The sequence below is a fragment of the Chiloscyllium plagiosum genome, chromosome 34 (genome assembly GCF_004010195.1).
Source record: "Chiloscyllium plagiosum isolate BGI_BamShark_2017 chromosome 34, ASM401019v2, whole genome shotgun sequence".
In the NCBI taxonomy this organism is placed as follows: domain Eukaryota; kingdom Metazoa; phylum Chordata; class Chondrichthyes; order Orectolobiformes; family Hemiscylliidae; genus Chiloscyllium; species Chiloscyllium plagiosum.
This window is the reverse complement of record NC_057743.1, coordinates 35,348,862-35,375,071: the sequence shown is the minus strand read 5'-3', so window position 1 is coordinate 35,375,071 and position 26,210 is coordinate 35,348,862. Positions and strand designations below refer to the sequence as shown.

Below are 26,210 nucleotides of genomic sequence, written 5' to 3'. Positions count from 1 at the left end.
ATTACATTTACATTTCAGGACTTATTTCTTAATTGCTTAAAGCTTTGTTAGGAGTGGGGATGAATATTGATACTTTCCCACTCAGCGGAATGGAAATATAGACATATGTCACCTCAATTTTGCTCAATTTCTTAATATTCTTTAAGCTAGTTTTTCTAGTTTGCATTCTGCATTATTTTAGTAGGCTTGTGTCTGCTATTGAAAAAAATGCATTACTTTCCAAAGGTGTGGTCTTCGTCATTGCCTGGAAGCCAGTGTCTGGAGGCATACCACAGGGATCAGTGCTGGGTCCCTGTTGTTTATGATATATGTAAACAGTACAGATGAGAATGTTGAGGGGGATGGGGAATAAGTAAGTTTGCAGATGACATGAAGATTGGGTTGGTGATTATTAGGAGGAAGGAATGTCTTAGGTTACAGGAGGATGCAGGTAGATCAGTGGCAGATGTAATTTAACACTGAAGAGTGAGCGGTGATGCACATTGGATGAAGTGACAAGATACTCAATGAATCGCAAGACACTAGAAAGCTCAGATTTTGTGGTCCTTTTTCACAAATTCCTGGAGATGGCAGGACAGGTTAATAGGATAGTTAAGGCATTTGGGACACTTGTCTTTGTTAGTTGTGGCATAGATTACAAGGGCAAGGAGGTTCTGTTGGAGCTGTGCAAACCCTTGGTTAGGTCACAGCTGAAGAACTGTGAAAATCTGGTCACCACACTGGGAAGGATGTGATTGCACTGTATGGCGTCAAAGTCCCTCCTCCCCCAGCCTTATCCCATGCCTCACCCCATCCCATTTCCTCGTCTCCCTGACCTGTTCTAACCTGTCTATCTTCCTACTCCACTCTACCTTTTCCACTGTCAAATCACAATAAACGCCCTAACTGCATCCACCTATCATCACCCCACCTCCCCCTCTCTATTTGCTTCTAGGTTCCCCTCCCCCTCCAAGTCTTGCCGGAGGGTTTCCTACTCCTTGGACACTGTCTGACCTGCTGTGTTCTTCCAGTTTCACATCCATTGACCACCTCCTCCAGGATGTTGCCAGGCTTGAAGCATTTTAGCTGTGAAGAGAAACTGGATAAGCTTGTGTTGTCATCTTTACTGCAGAGAAGGTTGAGGCGTGGGTGGGGAGGGGATGACTTGATTAAGGGGCATGGAGCGGGTGGACAGGAAACAGCTAGGGTCATTAACAAGGGGGCATAATTTTAAAGTGAAGGCCTGGAGGTTTGGAGGGGATTTAAGGAAAGAACTTCACCCAGAGGATGGTGAGAATCTGAAATGCACTGCCTGTGAAGGTTAGAAAGGCAAGAAGCCTCACAACCTTTAAAGTATATGTGTATATCATAATATTCAGGACCATGGGGCAAGTGCTGGAAAATGGGATTAGTGTAGATATGTTAGTCCACACTCAAAGAACGTCTTATGTGTTGTATGACTCTGAGATAATAAGCAGCATAGTTAATTCGGAATCATTAGATGCAATATGTTTAGATTTCGACAAGGCCACTTAATAAAGAAAGAGCTCATGGGATTGTACATTAGTATGGGTTGAGGGTGGGTTAATAGAAGACTAAGTTGGCATAAAGGAGCCACTTCTAGGATGGCAGCCTGTAATCCTCAGGGGGGCACAATTATTTACAATACAATACAATTAATAACTTGATGACAGAAGTGAATATGCGGTCACCAAGTTTGTGGGCAACACAATATATGGGAGGACACATGGTGACAATACAGAGTCTCCAGAGGGATATAGATTGAATGGCCAAAAAACTTGGCAAATGGAATGTAATTTTGTGAGAAAATGGGAAATAATGTATTTCGACAGGAAGAACAGAAGAGTTGAATGTTGTTTAAAGGGGGAAAGCTGCAAAAGGAGGGGGGGCTCATCATGCATAAATTTCAAAACCCTAGCATCCATGTTCAGCAGATAATAGGGAAGGGAAATAGATTGGCCTTTCAAAATAAAGGGATTGGAGTATAAAAATAGAATTTTGGTGGCAGTGGTTAGCACTACTGTCTCATAGCACCAGAGACCTAAGTAGATCGTCAGCCTAAGTAGATCGTCTGTGTGGCTTTTGCACATTCTCCCCTTGTCTGCGTGGGTTTCGTCCAGTTTCTTCCCACAGCACAAAGCTGTGCACGTTAGATTGATTGGCCATGCTAAATTGTCTTTTGTGACTAGGGATTTACAGGCTCGGTGGATTAGCCATGAGAAGTGTGGTGACACGGGATATGTTTGGGAGTCTGGGTCTGGGTGGGAGGCACTTTGGAGGGTTAGTGCAGACTCAGTGGGTGAAATGGCTTCTTTCTGTGTTGTAAGGATTCTATGAAAAATACAAATCAGAACATTTCTGGAATGCTGTGAACAGTTTTGATCCCCTTTATCTAAGGAAAGATAGTCCAGATAAAACTGATCCTGGGCATTGAGGGATTTTCTAATGAGGAGACGTTGAGCAGGCTGGGCTTGTACTCATTTGGGGTTTAGAAAGATAAAAGGAGAACTAATTGAAACATACAACCTTATTAGTGTGATTGACAGCATAGATGCAGAGACATTGGCATCTACACTCACCTACAAGGGGAACGAGAGTTCATAATGTCCGAGTAAGGGATCACACAATTTGGCGAGAGATGAGAAGTATTTTTTTCCTGAGTGTAGTGAATTTGTGGAACTCTTTACTGAAGAGGACTGTTATGGCTGGTTCGCTGAGTTTGGTCAGGACTGGATAGGCACATTTTTAATCTGTAAGGGAATCAAGGTTTGTCGGTGAGAAAGTGAAATTGAGGATTATCAGATCAGCCATGATCTCATTGAATGGGAGAGCAGTCTTGATGGTCCGATGGCTCACTTCTACGCATTACGGTCTAAGGCTGACACTCATGGTCTAGACTATTTTTACATAAATGCTGTAATGAATGTAAAGTGGTTGGCATATTAGAAGTTTCACTACAGCAGTGTCTGTGAAAACTGCACTTCTGTGGATGTTCAAAGAATACGGTTTGTACTGGTTATGACCCCAAGTGGGGTCATGAGCTCTGAGACCATGATGGCTAACACCCTCACCCATTCTCCAACTTTTGTCCTCCACCCTACCCAATCGCTCAACAAGCGATCATGACAGTTTTCACAGCTTGTAAGTAGAGTCACAGTGGCAGAAATATTTTGGGGTGCTTTGGATTGTGATCTTTTTTCTCAAAGTCAAATTGTCTGATTGTTCAGACTAACATAGAGTGTCTATGTGGGAGGTAGAACTGAAATCCAACAGGAGAAGTATCTACAGGAGTGTGTAGAGAATTGGAAGAGGGCAAGATGGTATCTTTCTTCAACAATTAAAAAGGTTAAATTCCTTTTTTCAAGCATTAAACTGTTCTCAGGACAGATACTTCCATAAATGTAAATAAATATTTAGCTGTTCAGAAACCAAAACTTCCGAGTGTGTTTTTAAAGTTTAGATTTATCCAAAAACAATAGCATTCTAATTTCATGGATAAACCTAAAAATAATTCTAATTGCAACCATGTTGCAATAATTATCCAGCATTCATTCTGAAATCCAATGAAAGGGTTTAGGTTAACTGAGGTTCCCACCCTGCACAAATACCTGCCAATGGCTGTTCTATATTTATATAAAGTTTTGTGCTTCATCTAATATTCATCATTAAAATAGTAATGTCAGATAGTGTCCAAGAGTTAAACACATTGATGGACTATAAACACATTGAGCACTGTAGTATTGTCATGCATTTATCCAACAACGAGCTTAATTGATTTTAGTTGTCGGATTACATTGACGCAACTTGTACTTCAGAACGTGAGGAGACGCAATGGCCTACTAATATTATTTAATCCAGAGACTTGGATAATGTTCTGAGGAGCCAGGTTCAAATTCTGCCATGGCAGATGATGGAATTTGAATTCAATAAAAGTCTGATTAAGAGCCTAATGTTGGCCATGAAATTGTTACCGATTGTTGGAAAAACCCCATCTGTTCACTAATATCTTTTAGGGAAGGAAATCTGCCATGCTTACCTTATCTGGTCTACATGTGACTCTAAACCCACAGCAACGTGAATGACTCTCACTGTCCTCTGGGCAATTTAGGGATGAACAATAAATTTTGCCCTGGCCGGCGATGTCCATGTCCTGTGAATGAATTTTTTAAAAATAAACTGATGTCTTTCCGTATTATTTTTAGTACTTTTTATGATGGTGTTGTTTAGGTCCACGTAGAGGTGACAGCCAAGATAATTTTCCTTTTCTCGATGCCCTTATCTTTTATCTGTTATGACTCATTTGTTTTCCTTTATTTGTTTATCTGTCCTTTTACCCTGAAAGGATAACTTTTACCAATTGCGGAATGGGTCATTAAATAAAGCCCTTTTCAATGATTGTTCATCTTAAATGATTGGGAGGAGAGTAAGAATCAGCATGAAAACATAATATACTCTGTACTGACTGCCTGCATGCATTGTATTAAAGAAATTCTAGCGTATTTTAGTTTCTCAGATGAAAGAGAACAGCATGGAGCAAGAAAGTCAATACTATGCATTAAAATGTGTGCAGATTGGTTTGCATTGAATTCAGACGAAAGGAAGTGATCTGTTTTCTGCCTCAAAAGCAAGAATAGATGAGCTAGTTTTTAACGTTGTTGGTGGAATCAATTGAGAGGTTTACATTAGATGATTTTCTACAGAAGACATTTCCTGGTGGTGGCCCCTCTGCAGCAACACACTTATGAGAATTGCATGACCATGAAACCAATCTTTCCAAGTAATTCTGTTTATGTAAAACTTATCTCAAATTAAATCTTTAAAGGTTCTGTGATATTTGCCTTTGCTCTTGACTTTCTCTTTCAAAGGAAGTGGTACATAGAATCACTACAGGGAAGAAGCAGGCCATTCAGTCCATCAAGTCCACATCAACCCTCTGAAGAGCATCCCTCCCAAACTGTCCCCTCAATCCTATCCCCTGCATTTCCCATGGCTAATTCTCCTAGTCTCCACATCCCTGGACAGTATGGGCCATTTAGCTGGGCCAATCCAGGGCTCTGGGAGGAACCCTATGCAGACATGGAGAGAGTGTGCAAACTCTCGGGTGAGAGTCACCCAAGGCTGGAATCAAACCCTTTTTTTTTGAAAAAGTCTAAATTTGAGAAGTTATGCTCAGAAGTACATTTAAGATATTTTTTAATCTGGCCTTTACTGGTATGTGCTGGGTACACAGATGCTAATATACTGTATGGGCACTGTACCAACTATGAGAAATGTCACATTTAAGTTGAAATCAATGGTGTAATGAGGATAACAGACATGTTGTGTGCTAGCTTCCAGACCATTTGTGCTTCATAGTCATGTAGAGTACCCTAGATGCATTGTAAACTCTGCAACCAATTCTTGTGTTGTCATACAAATTAAAAAAAAAGCTATTCATTTTGGAAATCATAACCAAAAACAAATTGCCAGAAAAACTCAACAGGTTGGCAGCATCTGTGGAGCGAAATCAGAGTTAACGCTTTGGGTCTAGTTACCCTCCTTCAGACCAGATGCTGCCAAATCTGAATTTTTCTATCAATTTCTGTTTTTCTTCTTACGTTGTCTTCCCTGGTTGACTATGTTGTGCATAACACAAACATAACTCCCATTCTGTGGGCTGGATTTTGTGACCAGCAATGAAAGACACTTGCCCAAACCAGAGGACACAGCTTAAAAATACGGGGCACAATTTAGGACAGAGTCTTGACGTTTCCTGGCATGTTAGAGGAGAAACCTCTTCACCCAGAGAGTGGTGGCTGTGTGGAATACTTTGCCCCAAAGAGCAGTGGAGGCCAGTCTCAGGATTCATTTAAGAAAGAGTTGGATAGAGCTCTCAAGGATTGTGGAATCAAGGGTTATGAAAATAAGGCAGGAACAGGATACTGATTAAGGATGATCCGCCATGATCATATTGAATGGTGGTGCAGGCTTGAAGGCAGAATGGTCTACTCCTGCACCTATTGTCTATTGACTACTCACTGCACTTAAAGCATCCCATAGACATTTTGTGAGCTTTCTGTGATATGAGTGAGCAAGCTCCCTTCAACCAATCAGATTGGGGAAAAAGATCTCTTTGAGGCAGTCTAAAGCAGTAAGTGTAAATTTGAAAATGTATTTCATTTATATGGAGTGAAATAAAGATGACACAAAAAATGTGTAAACATAATTTTAATTTTTTAAATTTCCATCAATAATTAAGATCTGAATAAATGAGATTCCACACTTGTAAATTTTGGTTACAGAGTTTGTTTGGCGATATTAAAGTTTAACTTACAACAAATTGCACAAGTCTTGACGTTTCCTGGCATGTTAGTGGATCAGTTCTGCACTTTCATACCCATCGTGGATTTTCAAATCAGGTCACTTGGTAAAGAATCAGTGTAGTGATGCAGAAGCAGTGCAAATCAGCTGTTTCCAAATTTCCACATTGGCACCCACATATGCACAGTTCAGAGTTGTTTTCTAATTTACTCCACAATATCAGTGAATGCTGCACAGGTTTACTGTTATTCTTGTAACAAAATCCAGGCCATAAAGTTTACTACAGAAAAACCTTATCTTTGCTTCTGGCTTTCTCTCCAAGAGACATTTATCACATCTCAAAAAAAACTCTAAACACAATGGATTTGTATTCATCATTAGACACTTAATTCCAGATTTTTATTAAATTCAAATTTCACCATCTGCTGCAGAGAGATTTGAACCTGGCCTCCAGAATATTACCTGGGTCTCTGGATTAACAGTCCAGTGATAATACCACAAGACCATCACCTCCAGAAATGAAGAATTTCAGCTGTGACCAGTGGAGAAATTAAGAGAGTCCCTTGTAGAAAGGAGGGATGAGATTTGATAGGGTATTCCAAATAATGAAAGCTCTAAACAGAGAGGCAAGAGACCGAGAACAAGAGGGTGCAGGTTTAAAGTAATTGGCAAAGGAAACAAAAGTGATACGAGAAAAAGTTTTCTGGTAAAGTTCTGGAATGCAGTATCTGATGGAAGCAAGTTTAGCTGAAGCATTCAAAAGGATATTTAGGCTATTATCTGAAAAGAAAGAACAGGATTATGGAGAGAAATGGGAGAAAGGACTCTGTGAATTTCTCATTGCAGATATTGGGTCACAAGGCTTCTTCTATGCTTCAACAATTCTGTGATACTTTCAAATACAGTCAGTTCTTCTATAATGCAATGGTTGCATACTTCTGCAACCCTGCGTTATAGAAAAATCACGCTTTAGAAAAAGTGCTTAAAGTGTTGGTGCTGTAATCGTGTTACAGACAACACGTTTTAAAAGTTTGCACTGTAGAAAGTGTTCCCAATTAGTCAATTGTGTTACAGCAAATTAATGTTGATGAAATGCACATTCTAAATGAATGACTTGTACAACGATTGTTACGTAAGCACGTACAGCAGCATTTGCATATAGAGCTAGATTTCACAGAAGCAGGTGGGTGTTTATTTCAAGGTATCCGTTCAGAAACATATTGCATTTTGGATAGTGCCATGAACATATAAATGCCGACTTGAATTGCCATTAACAGACCTTCTGGGTCGAGGGTTCTATATCAGATTTGGATTTATTTTTCACCAAAATGGCGTTTTTAACAAAACAACATAAACAACAGTTAATCATTGTGTTCGATAATAACTTGAACATCATAAATATCCCAAGATATAAAGAGGTTTAGACGTGAATAGAGTAGAACTAAGTGCGATATTTTGCGAGCTGACTGAAGGCATTATTGGCGAGCAAATACTGGAGGCTTTTATACATGAGGGGGATTGCAAGGTAAGAAGAATTAGATGACTTGCAAATAGGGTTGAAGGTTTAACTGCCAAAGATGAAGCAGAGCAGAATAACAGATGTATAGTAGCCCAGAACCTAAGAAGTGGAGGGCATATACTAGCAAGTAGAACTTGAATTCACAATTAGAAAGGAGCATATCTGTGGAGAGGGGTGACCTTATGAAGGTTTACAGAATCATGAGGGGCATGGATAGGGTAAATAGACAAAGTCTTTTCCTTGGGGTCGGGGAGTCCAGAACTAGAGGCATAGGTTTAGGGTGAGAGGGGAAAGATATAAAAGAGACCTACGGGGCAACTATTAAACGCAGACGGTGGTATGTGTATGGAATGAGCTGCCAGAGGAAGTGGTGGAGGCTGGTACAATTGCAACATTTAAGAGGCATTTGGATGGGTATATGAATAGGAAGGGTTTGGAGGGATATGGGCCGGGTGCTGGCAGGTTGGACCGAAGGGTCTGTTTCTATGCTGTACATCTCTATAACTCTGATTCTTTAATTCACTCTATTGGCAGATGGGGAACCCAGTGATGATTGGCATGTGTAATGATGCAAGATGAGAGATTTAGTGCAGGTTAGGATATAGGCAGTGGAATTCTACATTGAAGTGAATTTTGATCAGGTCTAGAAGGCTGACAAAAGTGTATTGTGACCTTGATCACTTTGGAAACATGAATTTTTTTAAAAAAAATCATGTTTTAATTGTTAAACTGCTGTTGTGATGTAAGGTTAGTGGCCCAAATTTTAATATCACTTGGATGAATTTGAACTACTGGCATATGGATGTGTCTGAAGGAATTTAATCAACTTGTAAATATTTCTGTAGCCAAGTTGATTTTTTTAAAAATGCATTGCAAAAGGGAGACTTCCTGAAAAGTAATCTTTTTTTGTTTATATTGGGACAATTTCATGACCAAAGTAAACAGTTGTACATTTAACTTCAGTTTAGATGGTCAGGAATTTTTTTTTTTTCTTTGGATTCACTTTGGGAGTGTGGGGGAGGAGAGAAGATTTTTTGTTTCAATTCTCAGTTTGAGCAGTTCTATAGGAGTCTTAGGTGTATAAAGTAGTTGCTCCTGAGAAAGGGAGGAAGAGGTTTAGATGAGTTAAACCAGATGACCTCTGTGTAAGTAGTTTAGTAAAGGCTCTCGACCAGAAGTGTTTGGTTAATGCCTGGAAGGGTTATTTGATGCTGAGAAAGTTTAATCTCAGTTGTATGAAAGCTCAAGGAAGAGGCTATCAGATTTTCAAGACCAGAATTTTTAGCCACAGTTAAATTATAGTGTATAGAGAGATGCAGAAGTGAATTCTGTCATTGTGTGTTGTAAAGGGGTTCTTTTGAGATCGATTTTTACCATGTATTTCAAATTCTTTAAATGTACGTTGTATGCAAATAGTTTGTTTGATTCAATTTTAACTTCAATTCCTTTTTGTCATAAATTTCTGTTTTATTGTTAAAAACAAATCTTCAATATTATGTGTTTATGTTTGAGCAAGAGATCACCTTGTTCGAACCAATAAAGTGATCTATCAAGCCAGGTTTCAGTCTGGTAGCATCAGGTGGGAGCAATATATTGTTTGCTGTGATTTTGGGGGCCTTTCATAGTTTACATACAGGAAATAATTAGTGAAGCAATTGGTCTATTATTTTTCATTGCAAAGGAATTGGAATACAATACTAAGAAAATCTTGCTGGAATTGTGTATGACTTGAGTGAGACTACACATGCAATGCTGTGTGCATATTTGGTCTCCATATCGAAGGAAGGATATACTTTAGAGGGGATGGATGTACGGTTCACTGGAATGAGTCCTAAGATTAGAGAATTGTTTTTTGAGGGCTGACTGACTAAAATGAGCCTATACTAATTGGAATTTAGGAAAATTAAAAGTGATTTCATTGAAACATGTAAAACTCTGAGTCAGATTAGCAGGGCAATTGCTAAGAGGATGTTTACCTTGACTTGAAAGTCTGCAACTAGGGGGTTGGTCTCAGGATGCGAAACTTACCATTTATGCCTAAAATAAGAAATGTATTCACTCAGTTACGCATCATTGGCTGTAAATTCGAAAGGACAATGGATATTAAGTATTTGAGTCTCTTCATGGCTGAGGGAGGATTTTGGACGGTAAGAGAAATCGAAGGATAGAAAGATCCTAGAAAAGTGAAGTTGAGATGGAAAATCAACCATTGTATGGAGTACAGCCGCCTCGATGGGCCGTATGGCCTAATTTTGGACCATTTTTAAATTCATTTGGGGATGTGAGTTTTGCTGGCTGGGCCTAAATGATATTGAGAAGATGGTGGTGAAATGTCTTCTTGAGTTAGTTATGTACGTTTGGCATAGGTATGTCCACAGTGCCATTCGGAAGGCAGTTCCAAGATTTTGGCCCAGCAACAGTGGAGGAACAGCAGTATGTTCAGGATTGAGGGTGGTTTGGAGACAAACTTGCAAGTGATGGTGTTCCCATGTATCTGCTACCCTTGACCTCTAGATGGTAGTGGTCATGGATTAAGAAGGTGCTCTCAATTGATGAATTTCTGCAGTTCATCTTGGAAATGGTATGCAGTGCTGCTATTGTATTTTGGTAATGGACAAAATGAATGCGGTGCCAGTCAAATGGGCTGTCTTGTCTGGATTTATCGAGCTTCTTGAGAGTTGTTTCTTCTGGTCTTGTGTTCCAAAAGAGAAATTTAAGAATTGAGGTTTTTCAAAATGTGGTCAATACATGGAATTGGTTTTCAAATATAGTAGAGATAAAATCCCTGAAATTTTAAGAATCAATTTATTGTTGGAATGTGGAGGTTTTATAGCCAATTCTGGATAAATGATAATGACCTTGTGAAAATGTTGGTGAACGTAAAGGTGACAAAGAAAAGAAAATAAAGCAAGGAATAAGAATAGAAAATGCTGCAAATGTGCAGTGCATCTGTTGGGATTTGTTCGAGAATAGGTGTGTTAATGTTTTGAATTGTAGGTTCTCCTGAATTACGGATTCCCTTCATTGCTTTCAGGTGCTGACAAATCCATCACACATTTCAGACATTTCCTGTTTCTCGTTCAGATTTGCAGCATTTCTGTTTTTTCCCCCTCATTGGTAATGAAAGGTTGAACTGGCATTGCTGATTGACATGTACTGCCCCAGATTTATTGCCAATCACAGACCCGTTATCCAGTGGAAATGTCAGTGGTTTAAGTATAATAACAAAGTATTATGGGTGTCAATACCTGTAAGAGAGAACTGAAAAATTGATTGAGTTTTGGAAAATTAATCCCCACTTGCTCAGGTTCTTCTGGCACAAAATATATTGGAAGAATATTTTTGAAGATATTAGCCATGTTTTTCTGCTTGGTTTTCTTCCTATCTGCCCCAGAGCACTTTGGAAGATCAGTTGGTGAGTATGTTCAGGACTGAAATTGATAGATTTCAACCTGTTAGAAATATCAAAGAATGCAGGGATAGTGAAAGAAAATGGTGTGGTTGAAGATTACCAAGATGTCATTTAATCACCGAGCAGGCTCAAAGGGCTGAATGGCCTATATCTGCTCCTGATCCTTATGTTCTCTTGCATTTAAGCTCAGAAAATTGGGGATCCTGAGTTAATTGTAAATGTTGTTCAGAGTTGGTTATTGGCATGCACAGAAAAATTACCTGAGTTCTGCAGTTGATTGTTGTAGCTTTTTTTTTCTCCTGAATACCTCTGCACCACCATTTTAGCTTAGTAAAATGGAAGTCTGAATCTCTGCCTTCCTCCCTTATCTCCTGGCCTCCTGGTTGCCACTGTTAATGGACTGAAAGGGAGCACTGAATCTTCTTCAGTCAGAGTGCCTGCTGGAAGATTGGATCCATCTGTATAAAACATATCAGAGGCGGAGGCTATGTTCAAATCATTCTCGGGTTACAACATTTTCATGCTGTGAATGTTTTAACATTCATTTTGTTGGCACATTATGCACCTACAAAAGTACCTCACTTGCTGTTCAATGTGAAATGTCCAAATTTTTTGTCAAATTACTTCATAATTTTATTTATTGAGTCTTCTGAAATGACATTTATGGAGTTTTCTGTGTAAAATTGACAGAATTCCAATGTTGTCCTCAGTACTTTATCACTTTCAGGTGGTCAGTATTCTTTGAGCCCCACTTTCACCACTTTGATACAAATTTAAAGAATTCCCTACTTTATCTCGGAAATTCAACTGCTTAACTATTTATACAAATTCCTCTTTAGCACAAATCTAGCAGACTTTGTGATCTTTTTTCTCTTATGAACGAGCCCACATAATTGCTGTGAAACAGGAGTTCTCTTCCACGGATAGAGTACTTAATAATCACCAACACGAAATTCTAGTTGTGTAATAGTAACTTCATAGGTGAATGGAAAATTCATTAAAACAAATGTCTTTGTGCATAATGGTGGTTATCTTGCTTATGATTTAGTTGGTGTTGGTTTTGCAAAATGTTTGCACAGTCACTATTAAGAGAAAATGCATGGTTCAAGCTAATATAATATTCCCCAATTGTTAAAGCAAAAGCTTTTTAAACTCTTGGCAACTTGGAGAAAAAGCATTTCTGGTCCATTTGTTTTGTTTAGACAGAAAGAGAATTACATGTGCAAGGTGGCTGCAACCTCATTTTCCTGAATTATGTTAGCTTTACAAATACATACAGTGAAAAATGTTTATTTTTGTTTGCATAATGCTTTATAGAATTCACAATTAAAAGTGCCATGCAATCATATTTCACTTTGCAAAAAATACTGCACTTTTGTTTTTAAAAAACAGTTTCCTTATACTTACTGTAACTGATTGCATTGGTGTATTCCTCCCTACAGCACCCTAGCAGTTATGTAAGTTAATTAAACTATCACATTTCTATTAAGGGTTTCTGCATTTTTGACATTTGTATCCTTGCATTTGGTTGATTCCATAAATTCTTAACACTGCTGATATCAAAAGCACGCCCTTGTGGTACATTTGTTGGAGCATTCAAAACTAGTTCTTGATGCCCAAAGTCCTTTATCCCATTGTAAAATAAAATAAGTGACTGCAGCAATACAAAATGACAGTCTGGCCGACAGTCAAGTATGTACATTTCTGCATTGTGCTATGTGATAATCCATAGGTGATCAGTCTGATGTTATCCATGCTCTATTCCTGATGAAGGGCTTTTGCCCGAAACGTCGATTTTCCTGCTCGGATGCTGCCTGAACTGCTGTACTTTTCCGGCACCACTCTAATGTAGAATCTGTTATCCATCATGGGGAACCCATGCTTGTTGCTGGCTCGGTTTGATTTGTGGGCAATTTTTTTAAAAAAATCCTTTTATTAAAAGCAACATTTATAAATAACTCATAGATATTGTTAATTACTTCATGTTTGCTAGTTTAAATATTTTACCCAGTTTGCAAATTACCCCAATTCAGAGTTCCCTTTACAGGAATGGATATAAATGAACACTCAAATCAAGAATGAATTGGATTTCAGTATTAATGAAAAAAAAGATACTTTTTGACAAAGCTTTTCATCTTTCACTCATCAGAGAACTTGCAAGAATACCCATTCAAGGGGAAAACCAAAATCTATATTGTATGAGAACAGAATGCTGACGCACTTGCCAGCCAATGTTGGTGTTCCCCATGAATTGGTATTTTTACTAGTTTCTCTGAAAAGTGCAAGGCTAAAACCTTCAAAAAAAAGTATTTTGTTTTGTAGCAATACGTAAAGTTCTGTACTAATAAAAAACTGTAGGGAATATTATATTATATTCAACTATATTGAATTATTGGGAGAGGCCGAATAGGCTGGGACTTTTTTCCCTGGAGCATTGGAAGCTGAGGGGTGACCTTATAAAATCATGAGGGGCATAGAATAGCTAAGGTCTTTTTCCCAGGATGGGGGAGTCCAAAACTAGAGGGTGTAGTTTTTAGATGGGAGGAAATATTTAAAACAGACCTGTGGGGTAACCTTTGCATGCAAAAGATGGTGTGTGTATGGAATGAGCTGCCAGAAGAAGAGGTTAAGGCAGGTACAATTACAATATTTAAAAGGCATCTGGATGGGTACGTGAATAGGAAGGGTTTAGAGAGATATGGGCCATAAGCTAGCAAATGGAAGCAAGTCAGATTGGGATGTCTGGTTGGCATGGACGAATTGGATGGAAGCGTCTGTTTCCATGCTGTATGAATCTATAGGTTTACTGGATACTGACTATGTGAATGCATTCATTTTTTTAAAGAATTTGAGTATTTTTACATGAAGTTAATGATCTATACCAATATCTGCTGCTAATTATAAAACAGAACCGACAAATTTAGGGTACTGATGTCTTCCTTTTGGGTGGATGTTCTACCAAATGGACAACTCCAGAAAGGCAGCTGCTGTTCTTGGCCAGCCAATCAGCAGGGGTACTAAAGAAAATCTTTCAGATTATTTTTCTCTTTTTGAAATGTGCAAAACTCCTGTTCCAGAGAAGCATAATCTCCTTGATTCTAAGATTTAGACTCTGGACTACTAATTGGCAGTGTAACATCCAAATCTTGTGTTGAGCAGACTATCTTCAAATTGTCCGGAATATACAAAATGTGGTTGTAGTTTATTTTTTTGAGGATTGTGACTCGATTTTGCCAAGTTTAAAGACACAAAATTGATTCAACATGGTATCAGAATCTATGCTATAATGCTAATTTTTTTTAAACTGAAATAGAATAATGTACATGTTAAAATGAAATGCTGGTGCTCAAAGAGTTACAATTTATTTGATCTGGGGCAAAGAAAGAATTATTGACGTGAACATTAAAAGAAATGAAGTGTGGCCCTTGGGGACTTTTCTATGAATACCCAAAGGCAGATTAACTTTTTACAATTGAGGCTTTTTCTTTGAAGGAACACTGGTATTCTTCCCCTCAATATATGCATTTACTGTTGGAGTCCATTATTTAAGTGTGTAATTTTTTGTTAAAAATCATCTAATATCCTTTGTTGTACTCTCTTGCGATTTCATCCAGATCATGGCAAATGGCAGTTATCTGTTGAGAAAAGAGTTTATGTAAATTACAGGGGCTTCTTGGATTTTTCCAGTCGTGTAGTAGAGAGACCAGAAGAGCAAAAAAAACAGGCAGTTCTTTGGAACAGATCCTGCTGAAGACAAGTCTGTTGTTTCAGCCGTTTGGCCATTTGTCAGCAATTCTTTCGACTTCTCTCCTGTGCTGTTGCTTGGCAACATGGGCTGGAGCAATCAAACCATGGCCAAAGCAATTCAGAGAGCAGATTGTTGGGTGATTTATTAGCAAGGCTGTGAGCTGAGTGAGCTAGGCAGCTGAACTGGAGCCTTAAGCAGGAGAGCATAGAAAAACCAACAGCACTTGAATGTTGTTTTATAGATGAACCTACAGTGTTCATGATTACTGAGTAAATAATAAAGGTGTTCCAATTAAATGAGTGAAAGATTAAATGTTCAGGTATAATTAGAGGTTACCTCTCCAGTTATACTTTACATTCAGACCTAATTAACCAAGATAGGCACAGCAATGGTCTGATGCAGGGCAAACGTATATTCCATTCAGGTTGGATAGTATTAAACAGGAAGCTTTGCTTTTGTAACAGTTCATGTATTCTGTGTTTATTTCTCAGATCACTTAATGTGTTTGTGGTAAGGCTGATACTGCAAACAACATGCAGCCATCTTATACTAATATTGTATGGTTAAAATATGAGCATGCGTTCTGAACACTAGGAAAATTTTGACTTGGCAACAAAAGCAAATGAAACCGTGAAGTAAAAAAGAAAATGCTGGAAGCACTCAACAAGCGAAGCAGCATCTGCAGTGAGAGAAAAATGTTTTGGTTATCATTTCAAGACTATGATTCTATCCTTTGAAAGGTCATAGACCTGAAAGGTTAATGGAACCTTTTTCCTTGTATTTCACATTTCCAGAATCTGAGATATTTTCTTCCTCCTTAGTTTTATTGAATCCCTAAAATATTTTCTGTAATGCGTAATGATACTGACTTTTTTTAAATGATGTTTAAACAACAGTATATTGTATTGACATCTAATTTTTAAAAACATTCACTCATGGGATGTGCGCATCGCTAGCTGGCCAGCATTTATTACCCATCTGTAGCTGCCGTTGAACTGAGTGGCTTGCTGGGTCATTTCTGAGGGCAATTGAGAGTCAACCACGTTTCTATGGGTCTGAAGTAATGTGTAGGCCAGATCAGGCGAGTATGGCAGATGAGGTGAAACTTGAAGATAAATTTTATGGCCCATCACATCTCCAAAATATCAGTGAAAGCTTTGTCTAAAAGCGATTACTTTAAAGTGCAATAATTGTTCTTAAGTTCTTAATTGCACAGTAAGATTCCACATTCAAAGTGGAGAATGAGTCATGAATCAGTTTTGCCGATGGTCACTCCAGATGTCATTATCCTAACCAGCTCTCCTTGTTACTAATGTCAGCTTTCTGGCCACCCTTGCACTTTGCCAATCTATAAAATGAAGCAAAAAAATGTATATATTAAAATTCTTCAAAGAAAATTTAGTTCGCCTTGCATATTTTTGAATTGGAAATGGTTCTAAAAACTGTGATTAGCTTCAAAGTTAGCAGATAACACTGTCTTTATCAATATTTTCATCTCTTTGTTGGTTGGCTGCTGGAGATATATAACAACTATTCTTAAAAGCGGCTTGTCAAACCTTGAAGCAATATTTATTTTTACTGGGCCATTGTATATGATAGGTCAGCAGCATAAAAATTAACTTTGTGCAGGCTACTGTACTGTGAAACAATTCATCCTTTTCAACAAAAGAAACGATGAAAAGATTGTTGTACAGTGTTTTCACATGGTTTGGCTCCTTGATTTGAGATACATTTTAATTAGACTGGGAAATATGTTTAAAAGTAAATAATTGTTAAAAACTTAGTAAGTATTGTGATTTTAGAGAAGATTTGTAGCTCAGGTTGTAAGTTTGCTTGCTGAGCTGGTAGAATTGTTCTCAGCTATTTCATCACCATGTTAGGTCACATCATCAGTGAGTCTCGGATGAAGCACCTGTGTTCTGTCCCACGTTCTATTTGTGTGTCTTGGTCTGTTACGGTGGGTCACATCATTTCCAGTTCTTTTTCTCAGAGGTCGTAAATGGGGTCCAAATTGATATGTTTGTTAATGAAGTTTTGGTTTGACTGCCCGGCCTCTAGGAATTCCCGTGCGTGTCTTTATTTAGCCTGTTCCAGGATGGATGTATTGGCCCAGTCAAACTGTTGTCCCTCTTTGTCTCTGTGTAAGGATACTGGTGATAGTTGGTCATATCTTTTGGTGGCTAGTTGGTGTTCATGTGTCCTGGTGGCTACTTTCCTGCCCGTCTGTCCAATGTAGTGTTTGTTGCAGTTCTTGCAGGGCGTTTTGTAAATGACATTCATTCTGCTGGTTGTTGGTACTGGGTCCTTTAAATTCATTTTGCTTTAACTAACATAGGGATTGAAACATCTTGCAACTCAGGTGTTTATATTAAATTTGACATACTAAATATAATGCTTGCTTATCCTGGAAAAGTATAATTATGTGTATTCAATGTAACTGCCCTCATGAGTTATATCATAAAATAGTGATCCAAACTTTGCAAGTAACTAAATTTGATGGAATCCTTAAAGATCTCTATTATGAGCAAGTGTGCACTACAAACACTTCTTTAACCTGAGAGGCAAGAGCTTGACTTTCAGCTTCAATTATGCAATTAATATCAGTACTGCAAAATCTACATCTTTTTAAATTTGTTTTTCCCATTGGCATTATTTAAAGAGAGTAGTTACTATACCTACCAATTATTAGATGGAATGAAAAGTATTATATATTTCTGTTGATAGTGAGATAGTACTTTTCATGTTAAAAATGTGGCAAACTGACAGATAAAATATTTCATGGAGTGGATATTTTGCAGCAAAAACAGCCATGAGATCCATACACATTTTGTGTGTCACTCAGCAGTACGAGCCAATACGCTTTAGGGTTTCAGTCCGAAGAAGAGTTATATGGGACTTGAAATGCTAACTTTAATTTTTTCCCCATTGATGCTGCCTGCTGGATTTATCCAACACTGTTTTCATTTCGTATCTCTAGCACTTTTCTCTTATTTGGTAATGCTCTGAGGACCATGGCAAATGGTGAAATTTGAATTCAATAAAGCTGGTTTACTGGCAATCACCTAAACAATTGGAAATTGCTGTAGAAACCCATCTGGTTCACTAATCTACATTAGGGAAGAAAATAAGCCATCCCTGACTCGATCTGGCCTAGATGTGACTTACAGACCCCAGAAATGTCATTAAGGAGCTCCCCGGGGCACTGGGAGAGCTGTTGTTCTCTGAATAACATTACAGGAGTTTTTAAATCCACCTGAGATGCAATTCAGATGACATCTTATCCAAAAGATAAGGCAGCTCCAAATGTGCAGCATTCCCTCTGTATTCTAAGTCTAGGCTGTACTTTCACGTATAAAATGGTAGTACTGTCCTCACCCAATGTTGGCCCGTGGAGACCTAGACAATATAGCAGTTAACAGGTACGCTCGTGTTTTCCTGTACCCGGGGATATTGAACTCAACTGCAGCAACTCACCACTTGTTTGCGGTTGAAATTGTTAAACGGTGTGTAAATTAGATATTGGGCGTTTAGTTTTCATGGTATGTGCTTTATTGTTTTTTGGTCCATCAGCGGTGCGATGCTAATGTAAATTTGCTTGTTACCTTGTTGATGGAATAGTTACCGGAAATCTTAATCTCAAAATCTTTGCCTTAATTTTTACAAAAAAAAATCAATGACCTACTTTTTTTGAAAGCAAAGTTGTTTAATTGTTAGTCAACAGAAAGAACTATTTTACGAAGGGAAAATGTTCATGCATTAACAGGTTTAAATTATAGGGTTGATGAAATAATTGGTCGGATCAAGTTCGTTATCGGATTTAGTGTAATCCATGGCAAAGCTTACTCAATGTCCGTTATCTTTGTGACAAGAAAAGTCGAATCTTAGAGGCTGCCGATGTGCCTTTCTGCGTCTCGATAGCAGCGTTGTGAATGGATTTGTGCGGCTCACTGAACAAGTGAAAAGAGCTAGTTAATGAGATTACAGGAAAGTACTTGCTGAAAAAAAAACGACTTGGCAACATAGTTGCTTTGGTGATGTTTCTCTGTGTTGCTTTGAATACATATTCTGGGCTGTTGGGAATCAGTGATCCATACCAGGTTTTATGTCTGACCGGAGACGAGAGAACCCAGCAAGAGATCGCATGTAAACCACCCCCTTTGTAGTGTTGGAGCAGAGAGTGACAAGGTATTTCTCGCTTGTATGCTCCCCCTCTGCCACTTACTGACGGCACACTGACATTACCAGGGACTGGGAGAAAAGGGGAAAAAAAAAGTCCTTCTCGCTTTCCTTTTGTGCTTTAATTGTTGTCATGGTTTGCTGAAGTCAGGCCAAGCCGTGAAGAAGTGCAAGCCTTTCCTGCGCTGTGTTGTCTGTATTATGTAGGGTGCCTCCAGTCTGAGTGATTAGTGGCTCGTATAGAAAAAGGATCTCTGTGCAGTACAATTTCCGCCATTTTCCTTGCTTCCCCTGGTGTATTTTTTTCTCCCTCGCAGTCGAATCTTAGCAAAGGCTGTTCTCCCCCCCGCCTCCCTTGTTGACTCCTCTTTTCTTGCCAACAGAAACGCTTCATTAAGGGCTTGAGACAGTACGGCAAGAACTTCTTCAGGATCCGTAAAGAGCTGCTTCCAAATAAGGAGACGGTGAGTTTTTTTTCCTCTATTTAATTGATCTGTGTTGGTTTCTGGTAATCAATCTGCTGGTGTTCGATTGGTTGTTTTTCTTCTTGATTGTGGTTTCAAAAACTTGTTGTGGAGATTTGAAGGGAAGCAGAGTGGTTTGGCATATCAACAAAAGTGATTTCGAGTCAGAACAGATATTTATAATTAGTGATATGTTTGTGAATCATTCTGGTAGTCTAGAAGCTTCTGTTACTACCTTGCAGGTGCCATTTATCTAATAGTGGTTTTAAAAAATCATATGTGCCTCCGACTTGTAGCTACGGAGAGAATGTTTTTTAACAAAAACAGCATTGTGCTGGGTGTACCGCTTAAACTGCGAGCAATTTAATTTATTGCCGTCAAGTGTCTTTCTTTCGTTTTCTGCCTCTCGCTCTCTGCTGTGAAGAACTTGTACACTATTGTGTAATGTTTTTCAGCAGAGACTGATGTACAAGTGACCTTCCTGCAGCTCATCTGCCACCCCTTCTTTATCCACTGTGTCCTTTTTCCTTTCTGTTTGTTCAGTCTTCAGACAGACTCACTGAGGGTTCCATGTCAGATGCACTATCTTAACTTCTGACAAGCCAACCAGCTAATCATTCACAGCTTGTGGTGGCTTTGAATGAGGAGGGGGGAGGGTTAAAGGTCCGCACTTCTTGTTTTAGAGAGTGAAGTAAATCAGGCAGCAAACAAGTGGTGGATTGTTTTAAGGCAATTATGCCTATAGAAAGTTTCCTTGTGGATAACATGCATAAACAGTTTGGTGTTCTGTCACCTTTACGTTCCATTGTGCATGAAACAAAACAAATCTACTTCTGAACATCTCCCTTGTTAGGTTCTGAACTGTGTTAACTGCTTTTACTTTCATTGCAACAGTGACCAATGATTTTCAGTTTCAAGGAGTGTAACTTAATTGCATCTTCCAGTCAGACTGTTTATAGTGGGAAGCATTATCCTGATTGTTTGTATAGTTTAATTCCCTGAAATCACATGTAAATAAAATTATTTTGCTAATTTGACAATTCACTGTTTACTATGCATGAAGGATGTCCCCAGGTGAGGGAAAAGGTAAACATAAGATTTGAGGCATTAAATAACTTTAGTGGGCCCATGACTTTGCATTTGGCAGCTGATATTTCTGATCCTGGAGTAATTTAAGCAATGACCTGTTTACAAATACATTCTTTAAGTGTGAAAACATAAGGCTAGTTTAAAGAAATTTTAATCTGACTTTTTTCCATCCCTTATTGGTCAAAAATTTCAAAAATTACTTTGCCTCACCTTTATAGAGAGCACAATCTGTCATTGGGAAAAGATAATTGAGGGGCTTTTAGAACTTCTACTCTCAAATACCACTGTACCTTACATGCACGTTACGCGTCGTTAACCAACATAATTATCCATGGACAAGCTGATTAAGTAATGTAGGAAATGAGAACAGCAAATTCTGGAAAAACTCAGCAGATCTGGCAGCATCGGCGATCTGCTGAGAAGGGAACAAAGTTAACATGTTACATCCTAAGTGCCCTTAAACATTGTTTCTCTGATTGCACATGCTGCTGCACATGCTGCTTGACCTGCTTGGTATGTGCTGCATTTTCTGTTTCTATTTCGTATTTTCAATATCATTTTTATTAAATAATATGAAGGTCTCAGCAGTCGTAATCTGTGCTTTTCATTGCTACAAGCATATTCTAAGTACTTTCTGTTTGTAGTCCATCAGAGCATCACTGACAACCCGGCTTCAGGCAGTTGAAATTCACCATATTTACGAACTGCTGTCAATTTGGGCTTCAGACCTTAGCTGCCACTATCGTTGACCAAGTATGCCCAATTGTTCTTCCCCTCACCCCCCCCAAAAAAAGCTCTCAATTTAGCTTGTCATTTCTTTCTGTCCCATTATCAAAAACTGTTACCTAACAAATACTGGCGAGAACAATCTACTGCTAGGCCTCTGGCGTTGCATATGTATAACATCCAGCTAGAAAATGAATACAATTGCTAAAGGATTATTTGCCCTCTGGGACAACAAACACTGGTTTCTCTTTGCTGCTAAGCTGACTAAATGTGTACAGAAGCAGAAAGCTATTTTCCCTCTTGATCAGATCAGGTCATTCTACTTTCCACATATGCTCCCAAGTGCTGTTCTTCCTTGGCAACAACTCAAAGGAATGTAAGAGCTCAATCCTTGTTCTGTTTTCATTAAGGGAGGAGAGCGCTATATAGTGATCACGTTGAATTACTAAACTCACTGTATCCAGTATTTTGGTAAATTAATTGTGATAAGACAAGAGGGAGTAATGTAAAAATAACTCCTGAAATATATTCTTTATGTGGATTCTGCAACATGAATACTGAGAAATATGAACCTGAGAGTGGGGAGAGCACTTTACCTTAGCTATTAGAGATTACAAATCTTACCGAGGTACATAGCACATATAGGGGTCAGTATTATGTGCTTTTGGGTAGTCTTGTGTTCACAAAGAGAGATGTTTTATTGAATTGTTACACTGAAAAGGTATCAGTAAGGTGGTGTCTGACCATTTGGGTTAATATAGCAAACCCTGGCTGTGTTCTCATCAGTTGTGCCACCAAAACTCCCAAACACAGCACCACCATATGCCTATCAAAGCTTCTCAATAACAGTAAAGAGGACTTGCCAATTTTCTCTCATCTCTGCTCACTTAGACTTAGGTTTAAAATCAACCTGATTATTCTAACACCATCTTCATTGCCATGATTATTACTGTATTTGACTAGATTCCCTACAGTGTAGAAACAGGCCCTTCGGCCAACAAGTCCACACCGACCTTCCGAACAGTAACCCACCCACACCCATTCCCCTACCCTATATTTACCCCTGACTAATGCACTGATCACTATGGGCAATTTAGCATGGCCAATTCACCTGACATGTACATCTTCGGACTGTGGGAGGAAACCGGAGCGCCTGGAGAAAACCCACACAGACATGGGGAGAATGTTCAAATTCCACACAGACAGTCACCCGAGGCATCAGTCGAACTCGAGTCCCTGGCGCTGTGAGGCAGCATTGCTAACCATTGAGCCACTGTGCCACCCACACAGGCTAGGAAAGAAATGTGACTTATTCCAGTTTCATATAGTTCAGCCAACTTCATGTAATTCAATGCTGCCACTGTGTTAATTCTGCAAGATACAGGCTGCATTATATGCAATTAATAAGTATTGGATCAAGCCCAAAAAATAGATCTGAAAGTATACTTCCAAGAAGATGGAACTGCATCTATCCAATTAGTTGCAACTATGCCAATTAGTTCACATGTTACATTGAGGAAATAGAAATAATGCTCAGGTTGAAGGGGAAAATGTCTATTTGGAACCCTTTCAACAGGTAGTAATAATTGCATGTGTTTTGTACTTGGTCACATTGGCTGCAGATGTGTTTATGCTTTTCCATTTCTCTTAACTAATGACATTTCTTCAAAAATGTGAATGCATGAATGGGATGTCACTTGGAAAAGGTTTGAAAGCATCTTCTATTATGGAATTAGAAAAGGTAACATACTTAGGACATTAAAAATGCATATATATCTCATCATCAATTAGGTTAATGTGGAGAGTCATTAACAGGTTTGAACTTTGTAATTTAACAACCCCCTCCCCACCCCCCATTTTGAAGTCTCTCTGTTCACCCTGATGAAATCCATTATACTTGTACAGCACCACAGCTGGTTGGAGGGTTTCATTACAGCAGTTCAGGCTTATTTTGGTGACTTTGTTATAAAATTATACACAGCTAATTATCAATGGCAAAAAAAAGGTTCTGTGGAAGGGTCAATGGACCCAAAATGTTAACTCTGCTTTCTCTCCGCAGATGCTGCTGGACCTGCTGTGTTTTTCCAATGATTTCTGTTTTTGTATCATTGATAAAAAGTTGATTTGATGTACAAAACTGCTCAAGAGGTGTCATACAATTACTATGGTATCACAATATATGTGACGCAACTAATGCATTTTTTTATTCACAAGCAATGCCATTGGAGAATGAAATATTAGTTACAAATCTGTTTCATTCTCAAGGCAGGTAAATCTTTTACCTGTGAGCACTATGCTCCAGTTCTTGCTGTAATGTTGATATGAAAAGTCATTGATTTAAATGCCTAATAACTGTCTGATTCTGTTGCCTCAATATTTGATGTGATCAATACATGAATATATAAACTAAATAGCAGTTCAATAGTTTCCATCTACTACAGCAGTGCAATTTCACTTCTGTTCCTTTGAGCTTGGTCGATTATTCATTAATTCTCCCATGACAGATGGAATTTATATTATGTAATTTCTAAATTTTGTCATAAATAGCTTAGTAGTGTTAATGTTTGAAACTACTGCTGGTGCCTCCTTATGACAGTTTGGCCTGTTTTTATCTAAAATTTTCAAAATTTTAATTTCAGTCTTCTTAAATTTTGTCTTCAAAATTTAAAGTAATGACGTTGGATTAAATGAGCCTGTCCTCCTCGTTTTAAAAAATCAAGCTGTATTCTATGTTGGCATCTGTAAATTGGACCAGTGATACATGTTCATAAAATTCCATATAAATGTATACAAACAAAAATAACTCTTCCTTACGCATGTACGAGTGCTGCCAACACCATGGGACCAACCTGACAAAATGTTACAAGTAGATATAATAATTGTGGCTGGTACACCCCTGTCACTTTCGAATATCTAGTTAGCATCCTACAAGCTATGTGAGTAAGTGGGAGAGTACAGCAATTTTTTTTATGTTTGCTAGGAGTTTAGGAGAAAATATTGAATTTAGCAAGAATATATTGTAATGAACTAGCTGTTACATTTCTAATAATTTCAGTAATTCCTGTGCACCTTGCCTAAACATTTGTTTCTAAGAATAGAAACTGTAAGCCAGTTAGCAAAGGATGTAATTGCAGAGCATTCAAAAATGCATTTTAAAAAAAGCAGATTTTAAAATCAGCATGACTTCATGAAAAGGAGTCATGCCAGAAAATTATTATAATTCTTTGATGGGGTAGCAAGCAGCATTGATAAAGGGGAAGAGGTAGATGTGTTATTATGTTTGGACTTGCAATAAGGCACCACACACGAGGTTGCTGCACAAAATAAGAGCCCATCTAATTAATAGAAGTTAAGAGACTTGGGATAAAGGGGGTATTTTCAGGTGGCAAATTTTAACTAGTGGTGTGTCACAGGGTTCAGTGTTAAAGACGCTAGATGATGAAAATGGATGTACCATTGCTAAGTTTGTGGATGACATGAAAATGATGGAAAGGTAAATGGACTTTAGACTTCCTCAAACTATACAAGACAGTAGTCAGACCACATCGTCAATACTGTGAATATTTTTCATCTACTTATCTAAGGCAATATATCCTCACATTGAAGGCAGTTGAGAAGCAGTTCATGAGTTTGATTCTGAGGAATGAGGAATTTTCTCGTGAGGTAAGGTTGAGCACATTGAGCTATTAGTCACTGGGGTTTAGAAGAATAAGAGGAGACTTAATTAAAATTTAGAAGATTCTTGGGGGCTTTGACAGGGCAGATGCGGAAATGTTGTTTCTCCTCATGGGAAAGTTTATGACCAAAAGGCATAATCTCGAATAAGGGATTACCCATTTAAGACAGAGATGAAGAGATTTTTCTTCTGAACGTAGTCAGTCTGTAGAATTCTTTACCACCAATGTGCTTCCAAGGCTGAATCATTTAGTATATTCAAAGCTGAGATCGACAGATTTTTAAGCAGTAAGGGAATCAAGGATTATAGGAATAAAGTAGGAAAGTGGAGTTGAGGACCATCAGATCCACCATGATCTCATTTAATAACAGAGCAGCCTTAATGGGCCAAATGGCCTACTACTTTTGCTCAATTCATAAATGGTTGGTTGCTCATTGTAAATGTGTTAATAGCTACTGAAGTGGTATATGTATATTAAAAAATTAAAATATTTTATAATAATTAGATTTATCTTGTGAAAGTAGAATGTATAATCAGTGTTCAAATACAATATTTACAGAACTCATTGTTCTAGCCATAAAGACTGAAAGAGACCATCTTGATCCCAAAATGCAGATGAGAAATCTTATACCTGTCAAGTTAGTTATAGAAATTGCATTTGTTTATGTAAAGAATTTGTTCAACTGGTAATGCCACATAATTGTTTTCGTAAAGCCAATGATGATCCTTTTGCTGTGAAATAAAGTAACTTCAATGGGTATACCAGCCATTAATCCTTAATAATTGTCATTTAGATTATTCGTCTGTTAGATTGTTTAACTAATTGAAGCAAATCCAATAGATGGTAGTAACAGTTGAGTTAACAAGTCAGATTGCATATTTTTCATTCTGCTTGTAAATGTGAAATTTTCTATTGGTAACTGCATGTAGAATAATACAATGTAAATTCAGGCAGTGGTTCATGTTTGCAAAGCATTGTCTTAATTTTAATTACAAAACCAGCACATTTGTATATTTTTGTTCCCTTTATAGGAGTATAGTTGCTATTATTATAGCTGTCAGGAATAAGGTTGGGTGGTTCTATCGAGAATGAGAATGAC

The 26,210-nt window shown here is 38.2% G+C and overlaps 1 protein-coding gene across 9 annotated transcripts in view; it reads left to right on the top strand.

The window, feature by feature from the left end:
- The window catches only part of rerea (arginine-glutamic acid dipeptide (RE) repeats a), a 558,826-nt gene that overhangs the window by 434,320 nt on the left and 98,296 nt on the right, over window positions 1-26,210 (top strand). For all 9 annotated transcript variants that reach the window (XR_006309302.1, XM_043676159.1, XM_043676158.1 and 6 more), the window contains one exon: window positions 19,539-19,619. Coding sequence is in view for 8 of the 9 variants with exons in the window: in XM_043676159.1 (XP_043532094.1) it covers window positions 19,539-19,619 (81 nt within the window). In the remaining variant the exon portion in view is untranslated. The remainder of the gene's footprint in view (window positions 1-19,538; window positions 19,620-26,210) is intronic.